General features: G+C 33.9%; 1 protein-coding gene across 1 annotated transcript; it reads right to left on the reverse strand.

The window, feature by feature from the left end:
* Positions 1–1,568: 1,568 nt before the first annotated feature.
* Positions 1,569–5,610, reverse strand: CUNH3orf79 (chromosome unknown C3orf79 homolog). The gene is given in 2 exon segments (XM_006927119.1): positions 1,569–1,672; positions 5,379–5,610. Coding segments are annotated over 2 exon segments (336 nt in total).
* Between the last annotated feature and the right edge of the window lie 12,173 nt (positions 5,611–17,783).

Raw genomic sequence — 17,783 nt, forward strand, 5'->3', positions numbered from 1 at the left:
TCAAGAGATAAAAAATATGAACCCAACATAGAAAGATAAAGCTGATTTGAAATAGTATACATTGCAATATTTTTACATTCAAGGGCAAAAGTAAATTTATATGCTAGTAGTATTTCTATAAACCTGAATATTTTGATGGAGTTGTAACTGTAAATCCATTATATAATAAAATACTGAGATTTGAGGTTCTGTTCAGAGAAGAGATCATATACATTTCAAAATCTAAATTAGGTAGCTAATCCAAATTTTGTCTGTGTCATCAGATGAATGTGGAGTTGGAGTTCCAGCACATATGGCCAACAAATTCAGATGTGTGTTTAAAATATCACAGAAAAGACCTGTGTGGGCAGGCACTTTAGTGGATTTTAAGAAATGAGGATTGCAAAGTATTTGTATACAACATGAAAAGCAAATTTAGAATATATGTATAATACTTAACAGATATTTGACTTCTGAAAAGGAATCAGAGATAAATGTTGCTTAGCAGTGAATTTAACAAGAGAACATTTAGGATAAACCAAGTAACATTTTCCTGTTGACCCATATTTTTAAGATTTGCTATTCTGATCCCCCTTATTCTTTATTTCTTCTGAACAATCTTTAAAGAATTCTTCTTTTCCTTTAAAATGAAGGCAGTTTTCTTTGTATTTGTCATGTGACTTGGAATTTACTTTTTATAATTTGTTTGTATTAAATTATCCAGTTTTCTTTTTTTTAAATCAAAATACAAAAATCTATTATTAAAATTTTAAGTGCCGAACCCAAAAGAACACTCTTGTTTATAAGAGGAAAAAATTTATTTTTTCTGTCTGTACTAATGCCAGGTAAAGTATAAAAATTTCCATTGCAAAATAATTCTAGGAATTTTGATGTGGGAGTTTTAATTGTGGTTATTTCACTTACATAGCAAGATTGTTTGTTATATGTACTTATGGATTTTTTTGTATTATGAATACTCATTATATATTTTTCAAAATATAAGTGTTTTAAAATACCACTAGTCTTTAATAGCTACTTCTCTTATTTAACTGGGTAAAGTCTAATGACTGATAAGACATGCTTTTTATTTTCTTCTCTCTTAAAAAGAAAGAAAGGAATTCTACAAAAACTCTACAGCAAATATCATACTTAATGGAGAAGCTTTTGATTCATTTCTATTGTAGTTAAAAACAGGAGGGGGGCTGCTATGAACACTGTTATTTAATATTTATCCATTTACCCATTAGAGTTAGTTTCATCATCTGCACATACAGAAAAATCTTAAATAACAATACCTGAAAAAATACAGAGTTTCTTTAGAGAGAGAGAGGGAGAGACATGGATTGGTTGGTTCGTTGGTTGATTGATTCTAGATGCATACGATAATCAGGAATGGCAGCTTCATAGTTATGGAGGACCCAGACTCCAATCTTGTTGCTCCACCAGTTCTGCATGTTGCCTTGTAATCAAAGGTTATTGTGCAAGTCTCAGCCATTGCATTTTCATTCCAGGCAGCAAGAAGGAAAGATGAAGATCCTTCCCGAAAGTCCTACACATGCTTTGCTTAAGTTTCATTGGCCAGAATAAAGTCACATGGTCACGTCTAGTTGCAAAATTACCTGGAAAATGTAGTCTTTTAGAAGAGTGGCAGTGTGCCCAGCTAAAAATGTCATTTGGGTTAATGACAAGATATCTCCATTGATAGACAAATGGATAAAGAAAATATGGCACATATATATATATAATGGAATATTACTCAGCCATGAAAGAGATTAAAATCCTGCCATTTATGGCAACATCTTAGGTCCTCTAGGATGGACCTACAGGGTATTATGTTAAGTGAAGTTAGGCAGAGAACGATAAATATTATATCTTTTTACATTTATGTGGAATCTAAAAAAAAGAAAAAATGGAAACAAACTCATAGATATAGAAAACAAATTGATGGTTGCCAGATAGGAGGGGGATGGGAGGATAGATTAAAAGGTGAAGGGATTAAGAAGTACAAATTGCCAGTTATAAAAATAGTCACAAGGATAGCATAGCATAGCATAGGGAATACAATCAATAATATTATAATATCTATGGTATCAGATGGGTACTAGATTTATTGGCATGATCACTTCGCAAGTTATACAAATGTCTAATCACTCTGTTGTACACCTAAAACTAATATAATATTATATATCAATCATAATTTTAAAAAAATTTAAAGATATCTCTGCTAGAGAAAGGGAAAAAAAATTCCATTTCTTCCAGATGTTATGATAGTCTGTATAGAGAACTGTAGAGGCACTCTGATATACACTTTTAAAACATTGTCAGAGGAAAAGGACAAAGAACATATGATTTCACTCATATGTAGGATTTAAAACAAAAAGCAGCAAACAAACTAACAAAACCTCGTAAATACAGACCACAGAATGGTGGTTACCAGAGGGGAAGGAGGGTGAGGGGAGGACAAAGAAAGAGAAGGAGGCCAAATATGTGCTGACAGAAGTAGACTAGACAATAGAGTATATAGATGTTGTATAATGTCATAAACTTGTATACCTGAAACTCGTACACCATATTATTGATATAATGTCATTAACAATATTATTCCAATAAATCTAATAATTAAAAAAAAAGTAAGATGAGACTTCATCAAGCTTGCTATATACAGGATCAATATAGGATCAATTCCTATATAAGCAATTAGAAGATTAGAACAAAGATACTGTTCATGAAGGCAATTAGACTATAATACATCTAGAAATAACTATTGATATGTAATAATTTTATGAAAAATTATAAAAAATATTGAAGGATAAAAAATAGTCTAAAAATGGTGATAAGTCATTTTCATGAATAAAAACTTCACCTTTATGAATAAGTCTTTTCCCACTAACTTTATGTACAAATTTGAAACATTCAATAAAGTTCTCAACAATGTTTCCAGTGTTTTATGAAAATTGATGAATAGATTTATAAAATTAATTTAGGAGAATGAATGACAAAAAATATCTAAGAAAAAGTTGAAGGAGAAAATAAAGAGTGGGATTTGTTTATCAGATATCTATTATATTAAAAACTTGTATAAGGTACACAATAAATTAGTGGCTAGTAGCCCCGAAACAGCCCTTTACACATATTTAATCTTGCTGTATAAAAGGCTAATGTCAGTTAACAGTTGATGCTGGGGCAAATGATTATCCAGAACAGAAAAAGTAAAACTACATCAGTACCACACTATGCACATAAACAATTACAGATGGATTTTAAATATAAAATTAAAATCAAACCCTAAAGTTTTGGAATAAAACTTAGGAGGTTGTATTTAGTATATTAGGATATAGAAGGATTTACTAAATCATGCACTTGTGCACACACACACACAGTATTAACCAGGAAGGAAAAAAAATTGGACTACACTGGTTTTAATAGTTAAATAGAGAAAAAATCACTTAAAAGATAAGCAATAGAGTAGAAGACACTTATTTATAAGTCACAGAACAAGTTTTCATAATAAAGAACTACAAATCTATAAGAAAGTGAATATCACCCTAATAGAAAAATGGATTTGAACAGTTTGTAAACAGTTGCCAAAGGGGATTTTATGAAAGCATGCTTTCTCTCACTACTAATAAAGAGAGGGCAAATTAAACAGCATATTAGCATTTCAAAACCCATTAGAATTTGGCCAAAATTTAAATTTTTTTCTGATTGTTGGTAAGGCTACAAGGAAAAAGGGAGATTTATATACTACTTTTGAAAGTGAAGATTTGTGCAAACATTTTGGATGGTACTCTGACAATAGCTAATAAAGATGAAAATGAGCTTATTCCATAACCGACTTCTATATATATATTCTGGAGATAAATCCATATCTAAATATATACTTTAGAGATAATCTCATATGTGTGCACATGAAAATATGTGAAATGATATTTATTGAAGAGTTAATATCAAAAAAGTGGAAGCATACTAATGTCTATCATTGGAAAACTAGACAAAAAATTATTGTATATTCCATGTTTATAAAATCAAACAGTAATTGTCAAAATGAAATGGATTTAACATGTAACATGATTAAATTTCAAAAACATTATTAATCGAAAATAAGTGGCAGTGTACATAGTACATAAATATACTATTTATAAATAAATATAAATAAATTGTATTATATTTATTAAAATTATAAAAACACAGAAAAATGCTATTCAGTCTTTAAAGATACATCCCTAGTAAAATTATGGAGAATTTTAAAGTTATACAGACCTAGGTTTAAATTCTCACCTCTTCTACGTATTTATGTGACCTTGGATAATTTACTTAATCTCTTCCATACTAGTCTTCTCATTTGTAAAATGGACTGGTAGCCTGTAGTTAGATGAAATTACATGATGCATGTGAAATGCTTAGCACAGTTGCTTGCTGCAGAGCAAAACTGAATGCACAGTAGCTATTATCATTACTGCCTGTGATGCATCCATTTAGGATCACTATAGCACCTAGGAATGCTCTAGATTAGATCCGAATTCAAAATGGTTTTCCATGAGACTTTTTCAACCCATTTCAGAATACTTCAAGCAGAGGCAAAAAGGGTACAATTGTTTGAACATACAAACCCAAGGAAATAAGAATTAACTAAAAACCATATTTCAATATATCAGATGATTAGATTACATGCATAGTTACTCCCCTGCAAAAATACATTTTTGGAAGGAATTTAGCCATTTAATTTGGAGTAAGAAAGAAAGATGGGAAAATTTGTTTCCATTGCTAAGGATGCGAAAGGCTCATTCTCCGAATACAGTCACACTGTGCATTAGGGCTTCAATGTATGAATTTTTATTTGGGAGAGGGAACAATTCAATACCTAACATTATAAACTAAATGAGTCAGGGACTGTGTCTGTTTTTGCACCCCGGTATATGCCTGGTATCTTGCATACCATTGCTAAACAAATCCTATCAGCCCCATTTCGAAGTTGAGAAAACAGATTCAGAGTGGTTAATGAACTTGCTAAAGGTCAAGCAGCTACTAAGAGCTGGAATCAAACTCAAGCCTGTTTGATTCTAGAAATTCCAAAATAAGCAACTTCAAGAAGTAGAATTCAGCTCTGTCTCCTACCACAAACCTTTCATCTATAACAAGGTCATCAAGTACAGCATCGATTTAAAACTGTCCCTGATATTTGCTAAACTGAATAAATCTAAAGGTAAGATTAGTTCAGTAAAATTTCATGAGGGTTAAAAACATCAAGTCTGTGAGAAATGACAGGTATTTTTCAAATGGTTTGGCAAGAAACTGTAAAAATCTAGAGACTGTTCAAAAGAAACGGTGATTAATAGGAAATTCTTTTTAAAAAAATATAGTGGAAAGAGGCCAGGATGAAAGTGCAAATGTGAAGTCGCCTGTAGGGCTCAGCGAGCCAAGAACATCCAGGCTGGAGGCTGGATCAGTGTTGTAGCTTGCAAAGCAAATGCAGTGGTTTCTGTTGGATGAAAGCTCAGGCGCAGACAGGAGAAGGCAACAGAACGTCTAGGGAAATGTAGTGAATCGAATCCTGACTTGCTTCTGCAGATCACAGACCTGCAGTTGTACTCCCCAATGATTTCTCTGCCCTTGTAAGGAGGCTTGAGGCATTCCATAGACCGCTCCAAACCCAACAAGGCAAAGTCGAGCTCACCAGGCTGAGAGCCCCTCTGCAGTGAGACCCATACCACTTCTTTTATTTCTCTAAAGCCTGGTTCAATGCCAGCCATCTAGTAAGTGCTCCACAAATGACTGACTGAGTGAATAAATAGGCCTCTAATCTAATTGGTTATTTCATCCTCCAAACTTGCAGACCGTTTATTGTTCTGTGCAACCATGGATCAGTCAGAGGCCTTACCATCTTATGTAGCCGGACCACTCAGAGTCTTCCTTAACTCGTTACTCTTTTTCACACACCACGGCCAATTTCTTATATCTGTTAAGATCTAATTAAATCTTTCCTCTACTTTTGATCCCAGCTACTTTAGACAGTTTTTCCCCAAACTGTGATTGTGATATATGATTGTCCAGCTTCTGTTCTCTCTAAACTCATTCATTCTCCACACTGACAGGAATATTTTTTAATAAAAATCCCCAATAGCATCCAATGTCTATCAGATAAAATTCTTATTTCCAGCAAAACTATGCTTCAGACACATTTGCATTTCTCTCAACGCAACATACATTTCCTGAAAGCTTTGCCTTTTCACATGCTGTTCCTGCTTCTTTACCAAACACACTCCATCCAGTCTTTAAAGCTCAAAAGTAACTCCTGTCAAGCCTTCTCCTAATTCTCCACACACAGCCCTTTCTTGTCTTCACAATCAGTTCATATATACTTTTTTTTTAGTGGTGATCACATTGTAAATTGGCCATTTTTTTCTGTCAGTTTTATTGAGATATAATCGACATATGGCACTGTATGTTTCAGGTACCAGCATAATGACTTATTGTAGAATGATTACCACAATAAATTTAGTTAACATCCACCATCTCATATAAACACAAAAAGGAAAATTTTTTTTTCTTATGATGAGAACTTTTAGGACTTACTCTCTTAGCAGCTTTCAAATATACCATACAGCAGCGAAAACTATAGTCACCATGTTATATATAATATCCCAAGCACTTTTTCACCTTATAACTGGAAGTTTGCACTTTTTGACCACCTTCATGAAATACCCCCACCTCCCACACCCCACCTCTGGTAACCACAAATCTATATTTTTCTATGAGATTTCCTTTTCTTTTGACTCCACATATAAGTAAGATCATACAGTATTTATCTTTCTCTGTCTGACTTATTTCACTTAGCATAATGCCCTCAACGTCCATCCATGTCATTGCAAATGGCAGAATTGTCTTCCTTTTTATGGCTGAATAGTATTCCATTATGTAGATGTGTATATATATATAGCGCATTATTTTTCTATGAGATTTCCTTTTCTTTTGACTCCACATATAAGTAAGATCATACAGTATTTATCTTTCTCTGTCTGACTTATTTCACTTAGCATAATGCCCTCAACGTCCATCCATGTCATTGCAAATGGCAGAATTGTCTTCCTTTTTATGGCTGAATAGTATTCCATTATGTAGATGTGTATATATATATAGCGCATATAAATTGGGCAACGAACATGATGGTGCAAATACCACTTTGACATAGTGATTTTACTTCCTTAGGATATATGCCCAGAAGTGGAATTGCTGGATCATATGGTAGTTCAATTTTAATTTTTTGAGGAACCTCCATACTGTCTTCCACGGTAGCTGTTCCAGTTTACAGTCCCACCAACAGTGCACAAGGGTCGGCTTTTCTCTACCAAGATTTGTTATCTCTTGTCATTTTGATAATAGCCATTTTAACAGGTGTGAGGTAATATCTCATTGTAGTTTTGATTAGTGCCATTGAACGCCTTTTCATCTACTCGTTGGATATTTGAATATCATCTTTATAAAAAATGTCTATTTATGTCCTTTGCCCTTTTTTATTAAATTGGATTGTTTGTTTTTTTGGTATTGAGTTGTATGAGTTCTTCATATATTTTGGATATTAATCTTTTATCAGATATATGATTTTCACACATTTTCTCCAGTTCTATAGATTTCCTTTACATTCTGTTGATTGTTGTGAAGTTTTTTAGTTTGATGCAGTCCCACTTGTTTATATTTGATTTTGTTTTTTTGTGCTTTAGGTGTCATATCAAAAAAAAATATCACCAAGACCCATGTCAATGAGATTTTTCCTCTTTTCTTCTAGAAGTTTTATGGTTTCAGGTCTTACTTAAGTCTTTAATCCATTTCAAGTTACTTTTTTGGGTGTGGTGTAAGATAGGGTTCTAGTTTCATTCTTTTACATGTGAATATCAAATTTTCCAAGTCCTATTTATTGAAGACTATCTTTTCTCCATTGAGTATTCTTGATTTCTTTGTCAATCATTAGTTGAGTGTATAAGCATGGGCTTATTTCTGGGCTCTTGATTCTGTTCCACTGGTCTATATGTCTTTTTTTATTTTTTTTATGCCAGTACCATGCTGATTTGATTACTATGGCTTTATAATATAGCTTGAAACAAGGAAGTGTGATACCACCAGCTTCCTTTCTTCTCAGGATTGCTTTGACTATTTAGAGTCTTTTGAGATTTCTTATAAATTTTAGAATTTTTTTTTTCTATTTCTGTAAAAAATGCCATTGGAATCTTGATAGAGATTACATTAAATCTATAGATGGTTTTGGGTAGTACGTACATTTTAACAATATTCTTCCAATCCACGAGTATGGGATAGCTTCCTATTTGTGTCTTTGATGTCTTTTGTCAATGTCTTGAAGTTTTCTTTTTCCCTTCACTGTGACTCCCTAATTTCTGTCTGTAGCTCTTGCAGTATGCCAAGTGGCCTCCTTGACATCTCCTTTCAATGTCTAATGGGCATCTCAAATTTAGCATATTTAAACTTATGTCCTGATCCCTTTCACCAACACAGCAACTCTCATAGTTTTTCCTATATGGGCATATGATACTCAGAGTCAACAAGTTTCTCAAAATAAACATCATAGATGTTACTTTTGATTCCACTTTTTCTGTCACATCTCATTTCAATCCATCAGTAAGCACTGTTGAGTCTACCTTAAAAATATATTCCAAGGTGAATGATCTTATAATACATCAGGTTATGTCATTCTCTGCACTAAATGTGCCCATGGCTTTTCATCAGGCATACAGCAATATCTAAAATCTTTGCCGTGCCCCTACATAATCTGGTTCCAGATGACTTCTCTAACCTCAGGGCCTTTCCAGTCCTTCCTTACTCACTCTGTTCTAGCACATTGGCCTTCTTGTTGGACTCAGGCATCCCAAGTGGATTCCTGCTTCAGGTCTAGAACTCTCCTTTCTTGTCTATTTTCCCATTGCTCACTCCTGAAATTCATTGAGATCTTGGTGGAGATGTCATATCCTCCGAAGGTCCTCCCTGTTAGCTACACCTACAATAGGAACCCCTTTGCCTCTTCACTGTCCCTTAAAGCTGCTTGGTTTTTTATCATTGCACTTTTCACTACCTGAAATTATGTTAACAGTATTTAGTTATTTGATTGCTTATTTATTGCTAACACCATTATTATTACGTAATAATGGTGTTGAAGTTAGGTAGTTTATCTTGTTCACTCTATATTCCCAGTTCTGGAATAGTGCCTAGAACATTACATAGTGATTGACTGAATAAACTCCTTGAGAACAGAGACTATTTTATTTATCTTTAAATTTCTCCACCAAGAGCTTTGAATATTTCTTGATACAAATTAGGTAGCCAAGGAATATCCATAAATGTGTTAAAATCAAGCCAGGAAGTGATTCATAACAACTTCTGAAGCTGTTTTCTTTTGTTTAAAGTCTTTAATCAGGCAAATTTTTATATCTTCTTAAGTGCCCAGCAACTCTGAATAGTCAGTGCTCCTGTTGCTAAGGGTCTCCTTGAGTAAAGTTCACTTTATTATTTTTTTAATCAATGTGCAAAAATGATGACATTCACTATCTTTTTTACTGTTTTGCAGTCATTTAGATAGATATACTGACCATGCAGAGAAGTATTCTGAGAGAATTGTTTCCTACATTTTATGTAAATCTGAGTTATAATAGAAAAATGAGGGGAAATGTGTTCTCTTGAAACACATTTTTAGGATTTCATCTAATTGGTAAGGCAAGGCACGTTTGTATCCCTGACTACACAGCATGCTTGCAAAAAGATGTTATTTAAAAAAAAAAAAAAAATTGAAATTCTCCAACATTAGCAGGGCTTCTACATACCTTTTTTGAGCCACATGTATATTTTTAACTTGATTTCCAGACAAAGAAATCTTCTTTCTAGGGATTTCTTAATATTCTAGAGACATAGGGGAGCTTGTGACAGCCCTGTGCCATCAAAAACACATCAGCACATTTAGATCATTATAAATTGTCTATCTTAACCAACTCTACAACCCCCTTTGTATTTCAGTTTTACTGCAATATTAAACAATGCAGAAATGACAATGCTAATTTTTCACATACCTCTTTCAAGTACTCCATTTTGTCAAATACATTATTCAGTAAGTTTTGCATATGGTTCATTAATCCTCAGTTGTATGCCTTTATTTTTTTCCCCCTTTAGAGGTAAAAATATGGTGTACTGTATTTCTAAATAAATTCCCTTTTTGGCTATTCATTGTGCCCTTTCCCTGAGGTGTATAATTGGATTCTTCAGTCACATATCTCAAAATATACACCACCAACTGAGTTGGAAAAATGTAGCATTGCTAAGTTTAAATGCAATAATTCTATGCATTCAAATAAAATATTACACTGAGAAGATATATTATCTTACTATGCCAGAAAGCCACTTTAGTGTTTCAGACAACAAATGGCTCATGGTACATTTTCTGCTCCAACATATTTCAGAACTGAATAAAAATAAAAGGTGTAATTTTGATTGTTATCACTAACAATTTGCTTCTTTTTATGACACATTTTAGATTTTCTTAATGTGGGCGATTTAATTTCACAAAGAAAGCATGTTTTAGCTTAGTGTCTGGGTCTGCCTTATCTATCATGTTTCTGCAGTTATGAAAATGAACAGATGCCAAGCATGAAACATCGTATCTTTGAATCCATGAGTTATAGTGAGTTATGGCTCATACAGTTCTTCAAAGCAATATTGTGTACTGTTAAGAGCAGGAATCTTAGAAACAGATTGCTCAGAGTCTCATCACTGCCCTGCCACCTAATATGCTTGGGCAAGTTCTGTAACTACCCTGTGCTTCAGTTTCCTCATCAGTAAAATAGACATGATAACAGAACCGATCCCTTAGGTATGTGTAGAACTTTACATGAGAAATATGTGTAAAATACTGAGATTATGTGCTACATAAGTAATGGATAGTTTTATTTCTAAAAACTCATTTTCTGTCCCAAACATAATATTTATTAGATGTTTACTATGAATTAGCATTTGCACCAGGTACTTGGAGATACAGTTGTACCTCCAAGTACCTGGTGCAAATGCTAATTCATACAACTGTATCTCCAAGTACCTGGTGTAAATACTAATTCATAGTAAACATAGTAAAAATACATGGTTTACGTACTTTCTAGATAGTCCAATTGAATTTTAAGACTGTGTAAAAGGTATGAAGCCGTATACCTGACCACTTCTCATCACCACCACTGCTTCCACCCTGTTCCATCATCTCTTGCCTCCAAACTGGTCCCCCACTTTCTACCTTTGGCCCTACGTATTATTCTCAATGCAATAGCCAGAGGGATACTGTTAAAAGGTCAGTCTAATTATATTATACCTCTAAACAGCAGCAGTTCCCATTTCATGCAGAGTAAAACCTGAATTCCTTAATTGGCTTAAAAGGCCCAGCATGCTGTGCCCATTCCTCTCTGACCTCTCCTGCTTCTACATACCTCACTACCCTATCCCAGCCACACTGGCTTCCTTGCTGCATCTCAACCTCATTGGGCACAATCCTAACTCAGGACTTTTGCACTAGCTATTTTCTCTTTTTGAGACCATCTTCTTCTAGATGGCCAGATGACTAATATCAAATTTTTGCAAAAAATATCACTTTCTTAATGAGATCTACCCTGACTGCTCTATTTAAAATTGCGATCTGTCCCCACCTAGATATTTTCAACCCCCCTTAACCTGCACTATTTTTCTCTTTTCCTGTAACACTTAGCACCTTCCAACATAATATATAATTTATATATTCGTTATATTTATTTTTTCTTCTCTCACTTCCCATCAGAATGTAAATACCACAAGGGCAGAAATTGTTTTATTTACCAACATACCTTAAGAACTCAGAACAATGCCTGACATTTAATAGATACTTAATAAATATTTGTTAGAATAAATCAAAATTTTAAACAAAGATACTAGGTCAGAGTGTTTAAATTCAGTGGTATTATCTTTTCAAAATGAACAGGGATGAAAGAAGGGAGAAGGGAACTTTATACATTTATTCTAAAGTGTGTCATTCAACAAAATATTATTAGGGTCTATTCATCTAAATACACTTTTAAAGCCTATGTATGTTCTTTTTAATGTCTTCAAAGTTGGTGAATATCGATTCTTTATAGGATTATTTTATTTTTTTTTGGAAAAAAACAAAAGTAAATATGACAAATGAATAAATTTGTTAAAACAATATTTTCTGAAAGAAGAAAGGAAGGTAAGGAAGGAAAGGGAGGGAAGGAAGGGAGGAAGGGAGGAAGGGAGGAAGGGAAGGGAAGGAGAGAGGAAAGAAGGAGGGTGAAAGGAAGGAAGGAAAGAAAATAAGACTCAAATAATGAGACCACCTACTTGAGTCACTAGTAAGTTGGCAATTTCAAAATACTGTGCACAATGAAAGGAAGACATAGATCTTCCTTTCAAAACTAGATTATTTTGAAAACTAGAATTTATTTTCATAAAGAAGACTCAATATATTTATAAAATCTCAATAAATTTTAGTTATTTTTCCATACATGAAAACCAATAGTATGATTCTGTCATGGAAATTTATCATCTCAAACTCCCCCATGAGCTCAGAATAGACATTTTTAGGCTTACGCATTTGGATTGAAGTTCAAAAAGACACGTGTAATAACAGAAAAAGTGTTTCCTTAAAACCATGTAGACCCGCGGTCAAGTCCCACCTTAACCACCTTGTTTTGGGTGATGTTGGATAACAACCTTAAATTCTCTGATTCTCAGTATTTTTTCACTTATAAAATGAATGTAAAATTTTTCATTCTGCAATCAATATCACTGGAAGAATTTAAAAAATTGAAGTACAAATGGTCAGCTCAGGATGCCCATAAGTATGAGAGGGCTTTACTCTCATTATCACATTCAGTTCTTACGACAAGCCCATGAGATATGTAGCAGTGTTATTTTCATCTTGCAGATAATGAAATTCAAACTCAAGGAGGTTAAGGAAAACAAGGGTTTTTTCACTTTCCCTATTTCCTCCAATTTTTGTAATATTCATTTGATTTTATTAGCTTCAAGAGTACTGTAAGAATGGCTTATCGGTGCCTCTATGTTTTTCTCCAATATAAAGTAAAATCAAAGAAAGCTGTTAAGTAAATTTAATAGAAATCCAATTCAAAAAAATTTCTGTTTTATTTTAATTTAGGTCAGTGTGCATTTTGTGTTTATTACTTTATCTTTTCATTTTATATCTTCATCTTACATGGGTAGGTTACTTTACATTTTGATGCTTATCTTTCTAGCTCTATAAATTTGGAAATCACTCTACTAAGGACTAAATTGCTTATGAACTAAAAGCAATTGTAAAACTTAGCAAATTATTTTGGAAATAGATGTGATAGTTCGTGTTTTGTACATTCTGGAAATGATTCCGAAGAGAAATGCAATACAGAGAAAAGAATGAAATGGTTGAAAATCTGTTTGTTAAAGGAAGGAAACGTAAGTGTTTGTTTATATTCAATTTGTCATTAATTTTAAAAAGCAGTATTTTTATTTTGCTACCTGTGGATTTGGAATGCAGTGAGCAGATTCTTGATTTTAAGCTTCTTAGAGTAGTGTCCAAATGTTTGTTCCTAAAGGTACCTTTGGAATGATCTGGTCCAAACTCCTTGTTTTATACATGGGTCTTAGAGAATTGAATGTTATTCCAAAGACCATCCAATCAGCAAGTGATAGAACAGAAATAAAGCAAGGCCCTGGCCACCTACTCATCTTCTCTTGTCCATTTCCCATAGCATGCGGCTTTCCTTACATTTCTTAATAAAACTTAAATCTACAATTCCTAGGCTCAAGGCAGGCTTATAATTGGCCAGAACAACAGGAGGAAACGTAGGATGAGCAAAGTTAAACTTCTGAAATATCAACTAGGGCCATTCTTCATTTTAGAGTGAAGACAAAAGACAGAAATTTTACACAACAGGCTTCCCAGCACCCTGAGAAGCACCTCTTGACTCTGACAAGCACAGATGAGATACTCAAAGTTTAGAAGACACTAAAAACTCAGGGATTGGTATTTCAGAACTTCCCTGGAGGTGAAAGGCCTCTAGATGCTGGCTCTGCAAGAGTAAGATAACTAGACCAGAAGGATAACTTTTGCTATTTAAAGATTGTCCAAACAGAACCAAATGCTTTATTTTTATTTTTTAATCTGTGAATCCTTGAGGAAAAGGACTATGGGCTTTCTTTCTTTTTTCTTTTTTCTAACACTCAAAGCCCAGCACAATGTTTTTTTTTTCCCTATAGTCCCTCATAATTAATTATGGATTTAGGAAATAGTTGCCTCTAATACACAGATAGCCTGTGGTGAAAGTTGTTCCAACAAATTGTAATATCACAGCCATTTATTGGGAGGCTGCATTACACTTTCAACTGTCACAGCTTTTGCCCTTTTGGCTTTTTCTATAGAAAAAGCCCTGTCCCAAAGGCCACAGGTGTAACTTCTCACTAGGGTGCTTCCAAGGGATCCTCATTTTGCCACCAGTCAATTTCCCTGTGTGAGGAATCAGAAAAAAATTCCAGCTGCTGTCAAGTTCACCACTGTGTAAATATTCTATTTCAAGTACTTCTAACATATCAAATTCTAAATTTTAAAATAATAAATTGTGGGTGGGTGTGAAAAATAATTGCTTTCCAAGAATATTTTCCAGATGATTCATTTAAAAATAAATTTGTCTAAAGTAATGGTATTGAAATAAAGATACCAAGATACCTCAGAGTTTAAGCCTGGGTGGGGGGAAACCCCAAATCTGTATTTTTAATAAGCACCCTGAGATTTTGATGCAGTGATTCTTTCTTTAATATATTTAAAATATATGATCCAATACACATGTATTTTAGGAAGTATCTGTCATATAAAATGTAGTCTTCCTTGACAACAGTACAATCAAATCTTTAAGAATTCATTACTAGCTATTTCATTTTAGAAATTCAAACGTACAAATGCAAGTTTAATTATATTAAGTAAGAAAAAAATTGTATTAATGTTACTATTAAAATGGTTGTCAGAGACAATGACCTCAGAGTCAGGATATTACAGATGAAACCTGACGAACAGTCCCTTTAGAGAAAACACAAGAGCAACATAGGGAGAAACCTTGAATTTAGGTGGTCACAAAGTCAAAGTGAGATTTCCTGAATGTCAAAGCAATGAAGCAGACAGTAATATCTTTATTGTGAAAAAAATAATTAGGAGGGAGGGAGAGAGGGAGTGGGTATAAAAGGTGTCCAATATGTGATGACAGAAAGAAATCTAACTATGTATATATATGCCTTACTGTTAAATTGTACACTTGAAACTTACTAGATTTTGTTAACTAATGTCACCATAATAAAAATAAATAAATTTTAAAAATTAATAATAATTAGAGGCCCAGATCTTCAGAGCACTAGCTCGCTGGTGTAAACCCGAGTTCTCCAACTCTATGAAAAAAAAATAATAATAATAATTAGGGATCAGCCTATATATCTGCTGGAATGATGTAATTTTTTTGACCATTAAGTTCTTTTGGCCAAACTTGTGTGTCAATAACTGCCACATGCAAATACTGTGTGGTATATTATTAAAAGAATTCTTAAAAAATATATAATCTGCTTTGAGCAATACACTCCCATCAAAAGTGATTATTGTTTGTTATTGTTTCTGATATTGTATGATGCTGCCAGTAATGCTCATTGCTTCTGGTATTGTTCTAAAAACGGTTCTTTACATTTATCCTGGACACTTATGATACTTTAGAAAATTTTTGTAACCCTAGACTATAATGAAATTTATCATAATGTGTGTTTTACGAATGTAAGTCAGTCATCCTCAAGGAATGTAGGAACAGGTGAAAAAAAGAAAAAAAAACATTAGAGTTTTGAGTTCTTCAGGGGAAAAAAAACAAGAGTTAACTCCAAGCTCTGTTGTTATTAAGTAGCAATCAAAACACACAAAATTCCATGCTAAATAGGACAGTGTAGTTGACATTAATTCCAAGCAAAATTCCACAGCAGTTTTTTTTTTAAGATGAGTTTTGCTAATTATATAAAGAAAATGTTCTCAGTAGAAGGCAGCAGAGAGCTTACATAGAGGGCTGACATCTTTTGTTTTTGTAGCTAGTGTGACTAGCCTTATAATAAGGCAAAAACGTCTGAGGGTATCTTGATTTCACCTTGAAAACATTTATCATTTGTTTATCTTAGCATGACAGAGGATCGTGAGCTAGTAATAATAGAATTGGGTAGATTCATAACTGATTGAACAAAAAATTTTAAATGATTACTAACTACTCAGTGTCGACCTGGAAGGAAGTCATTACAAATGGCCTGCTGGACTCTGCCTTTGTTTTTTCTGGAACAATCCAATTATCTCATTGGCAAATCACACAAAATGGAAATGGATATCTGATCCATTCATTGACAGACTCTGAGGCCAAGAATTTTTAACAGTCTGAAACAACGGGCAAAATGTAATAAGTTAAAATGTATAGGATATATACAGAAACTTCTATTTGAAGCCAAAATTCACCTGAAAAGCAGGATGGAGATTTCATTTACTTACACAGTGGGCACCAGGATGGCTTCACTGTGCAGCTGCATAAGTAGAAGTACAAGGGAAATTATTGTCTTATTATACCTAAATGTATTGGAACTTTGCCTGTTATACTTTATTCAGTGCTGGGCACCAGAACCCTGGAGGCAAGTATCAAACCTAAGTTTATGCAAGTAAAACTGGCCAGAGTGGTAAGTAAAACCCAAAATGTTTTAGACTATTAATGCCTGAACCATTTAAAAGAGGTTGCTTGTGAGGAAATGCATGAGTGTGATGCAATAAATGTGGGATTGGACTTCTTTCAATATGTTGTAGTAGTGGATGGAATGAGGGCTCGAGGGTGAACACAAAAGTGTGGATTCCAATTTAACAGGAGTTAGACTTTTTAAGTGTTTTGATGTATCTGAATAAGGCAACTAAAGGAGATCAAAGATTGGACTCTAAATGATGGAGACAATGGTATGAAGCATCACATCAAATAAGGGTATAGATTAGATGACTGGATTTTAAACTGGGCTCTCTGGACCGTCAGATTCAAGGCGTGCCTTTGGAGGTGGTAGAGGATGGGAGATGCTGACTGAGTAGATGTCTTGAGCTCAGAACCCACTGCCATTTGTTTGTATTTTGGTTGTTCATAAAATTAATTTTCTAAGCTGAAGTTTCCATGGCCGAACAACAGAGAATAAAGAAACGAAAAAAAAAGGGAGAGAAAGAAAAGGTTCAGGGGATAACCTGTCTCTTCTAGACTTAGGATTTCATGTTGTTGCAACAATTAGATATGTTTCATGGGTTTAAAATATCTGAAAATGATATTTTATATATTTCTTCTCTTTAGTGAATTTTAGGAAACTATATTTCCCAGTTGGTGCAGCCAACACACACTCAAACTCATTCTCTCTCTCAGACTCTTTCTCTCCCTCTCCTCCTTCTCTCCCTCTCCCTCCCTCTCCTTCCCTCTCCCTCCTCCTCCCTCCCTTTCTCTCTCCCTCTCTCTCCCTCTCCCTCCTCCTCCCTCCCTTTCCCTCTCCCTCTGTCTCCCTCTCCCTCTCTCTATCCCTACCCCTCACTACCTCTCCCTACCCCTCTCTCCCTCTCTCTATCATGCATTTTAAGAGCCCTCATTACTCAGTGCTGGAACTAGTTATTTTGTTTGCTGATTTATCTCATATATCCTAACACTAATGACTATAGTCCTCCTGCTAGTTTAAAAAAAAATAGTAAAATTTCTCCTGTAGTT

This window comes from Pteropus alecto, unplaced genomic scaffold (genome assembly GCF_000325575.1).
Source record: "Pteropus alecto unplaced genomic scaffold, ASM32557v1 scaffold81, whole genome shotgun sequence".
NCBI lineage: Eukaryota > Metazoa > Chordata > Mammalia > Chiroptera > Pteropodidae > Pteropus > Pteropus alecto.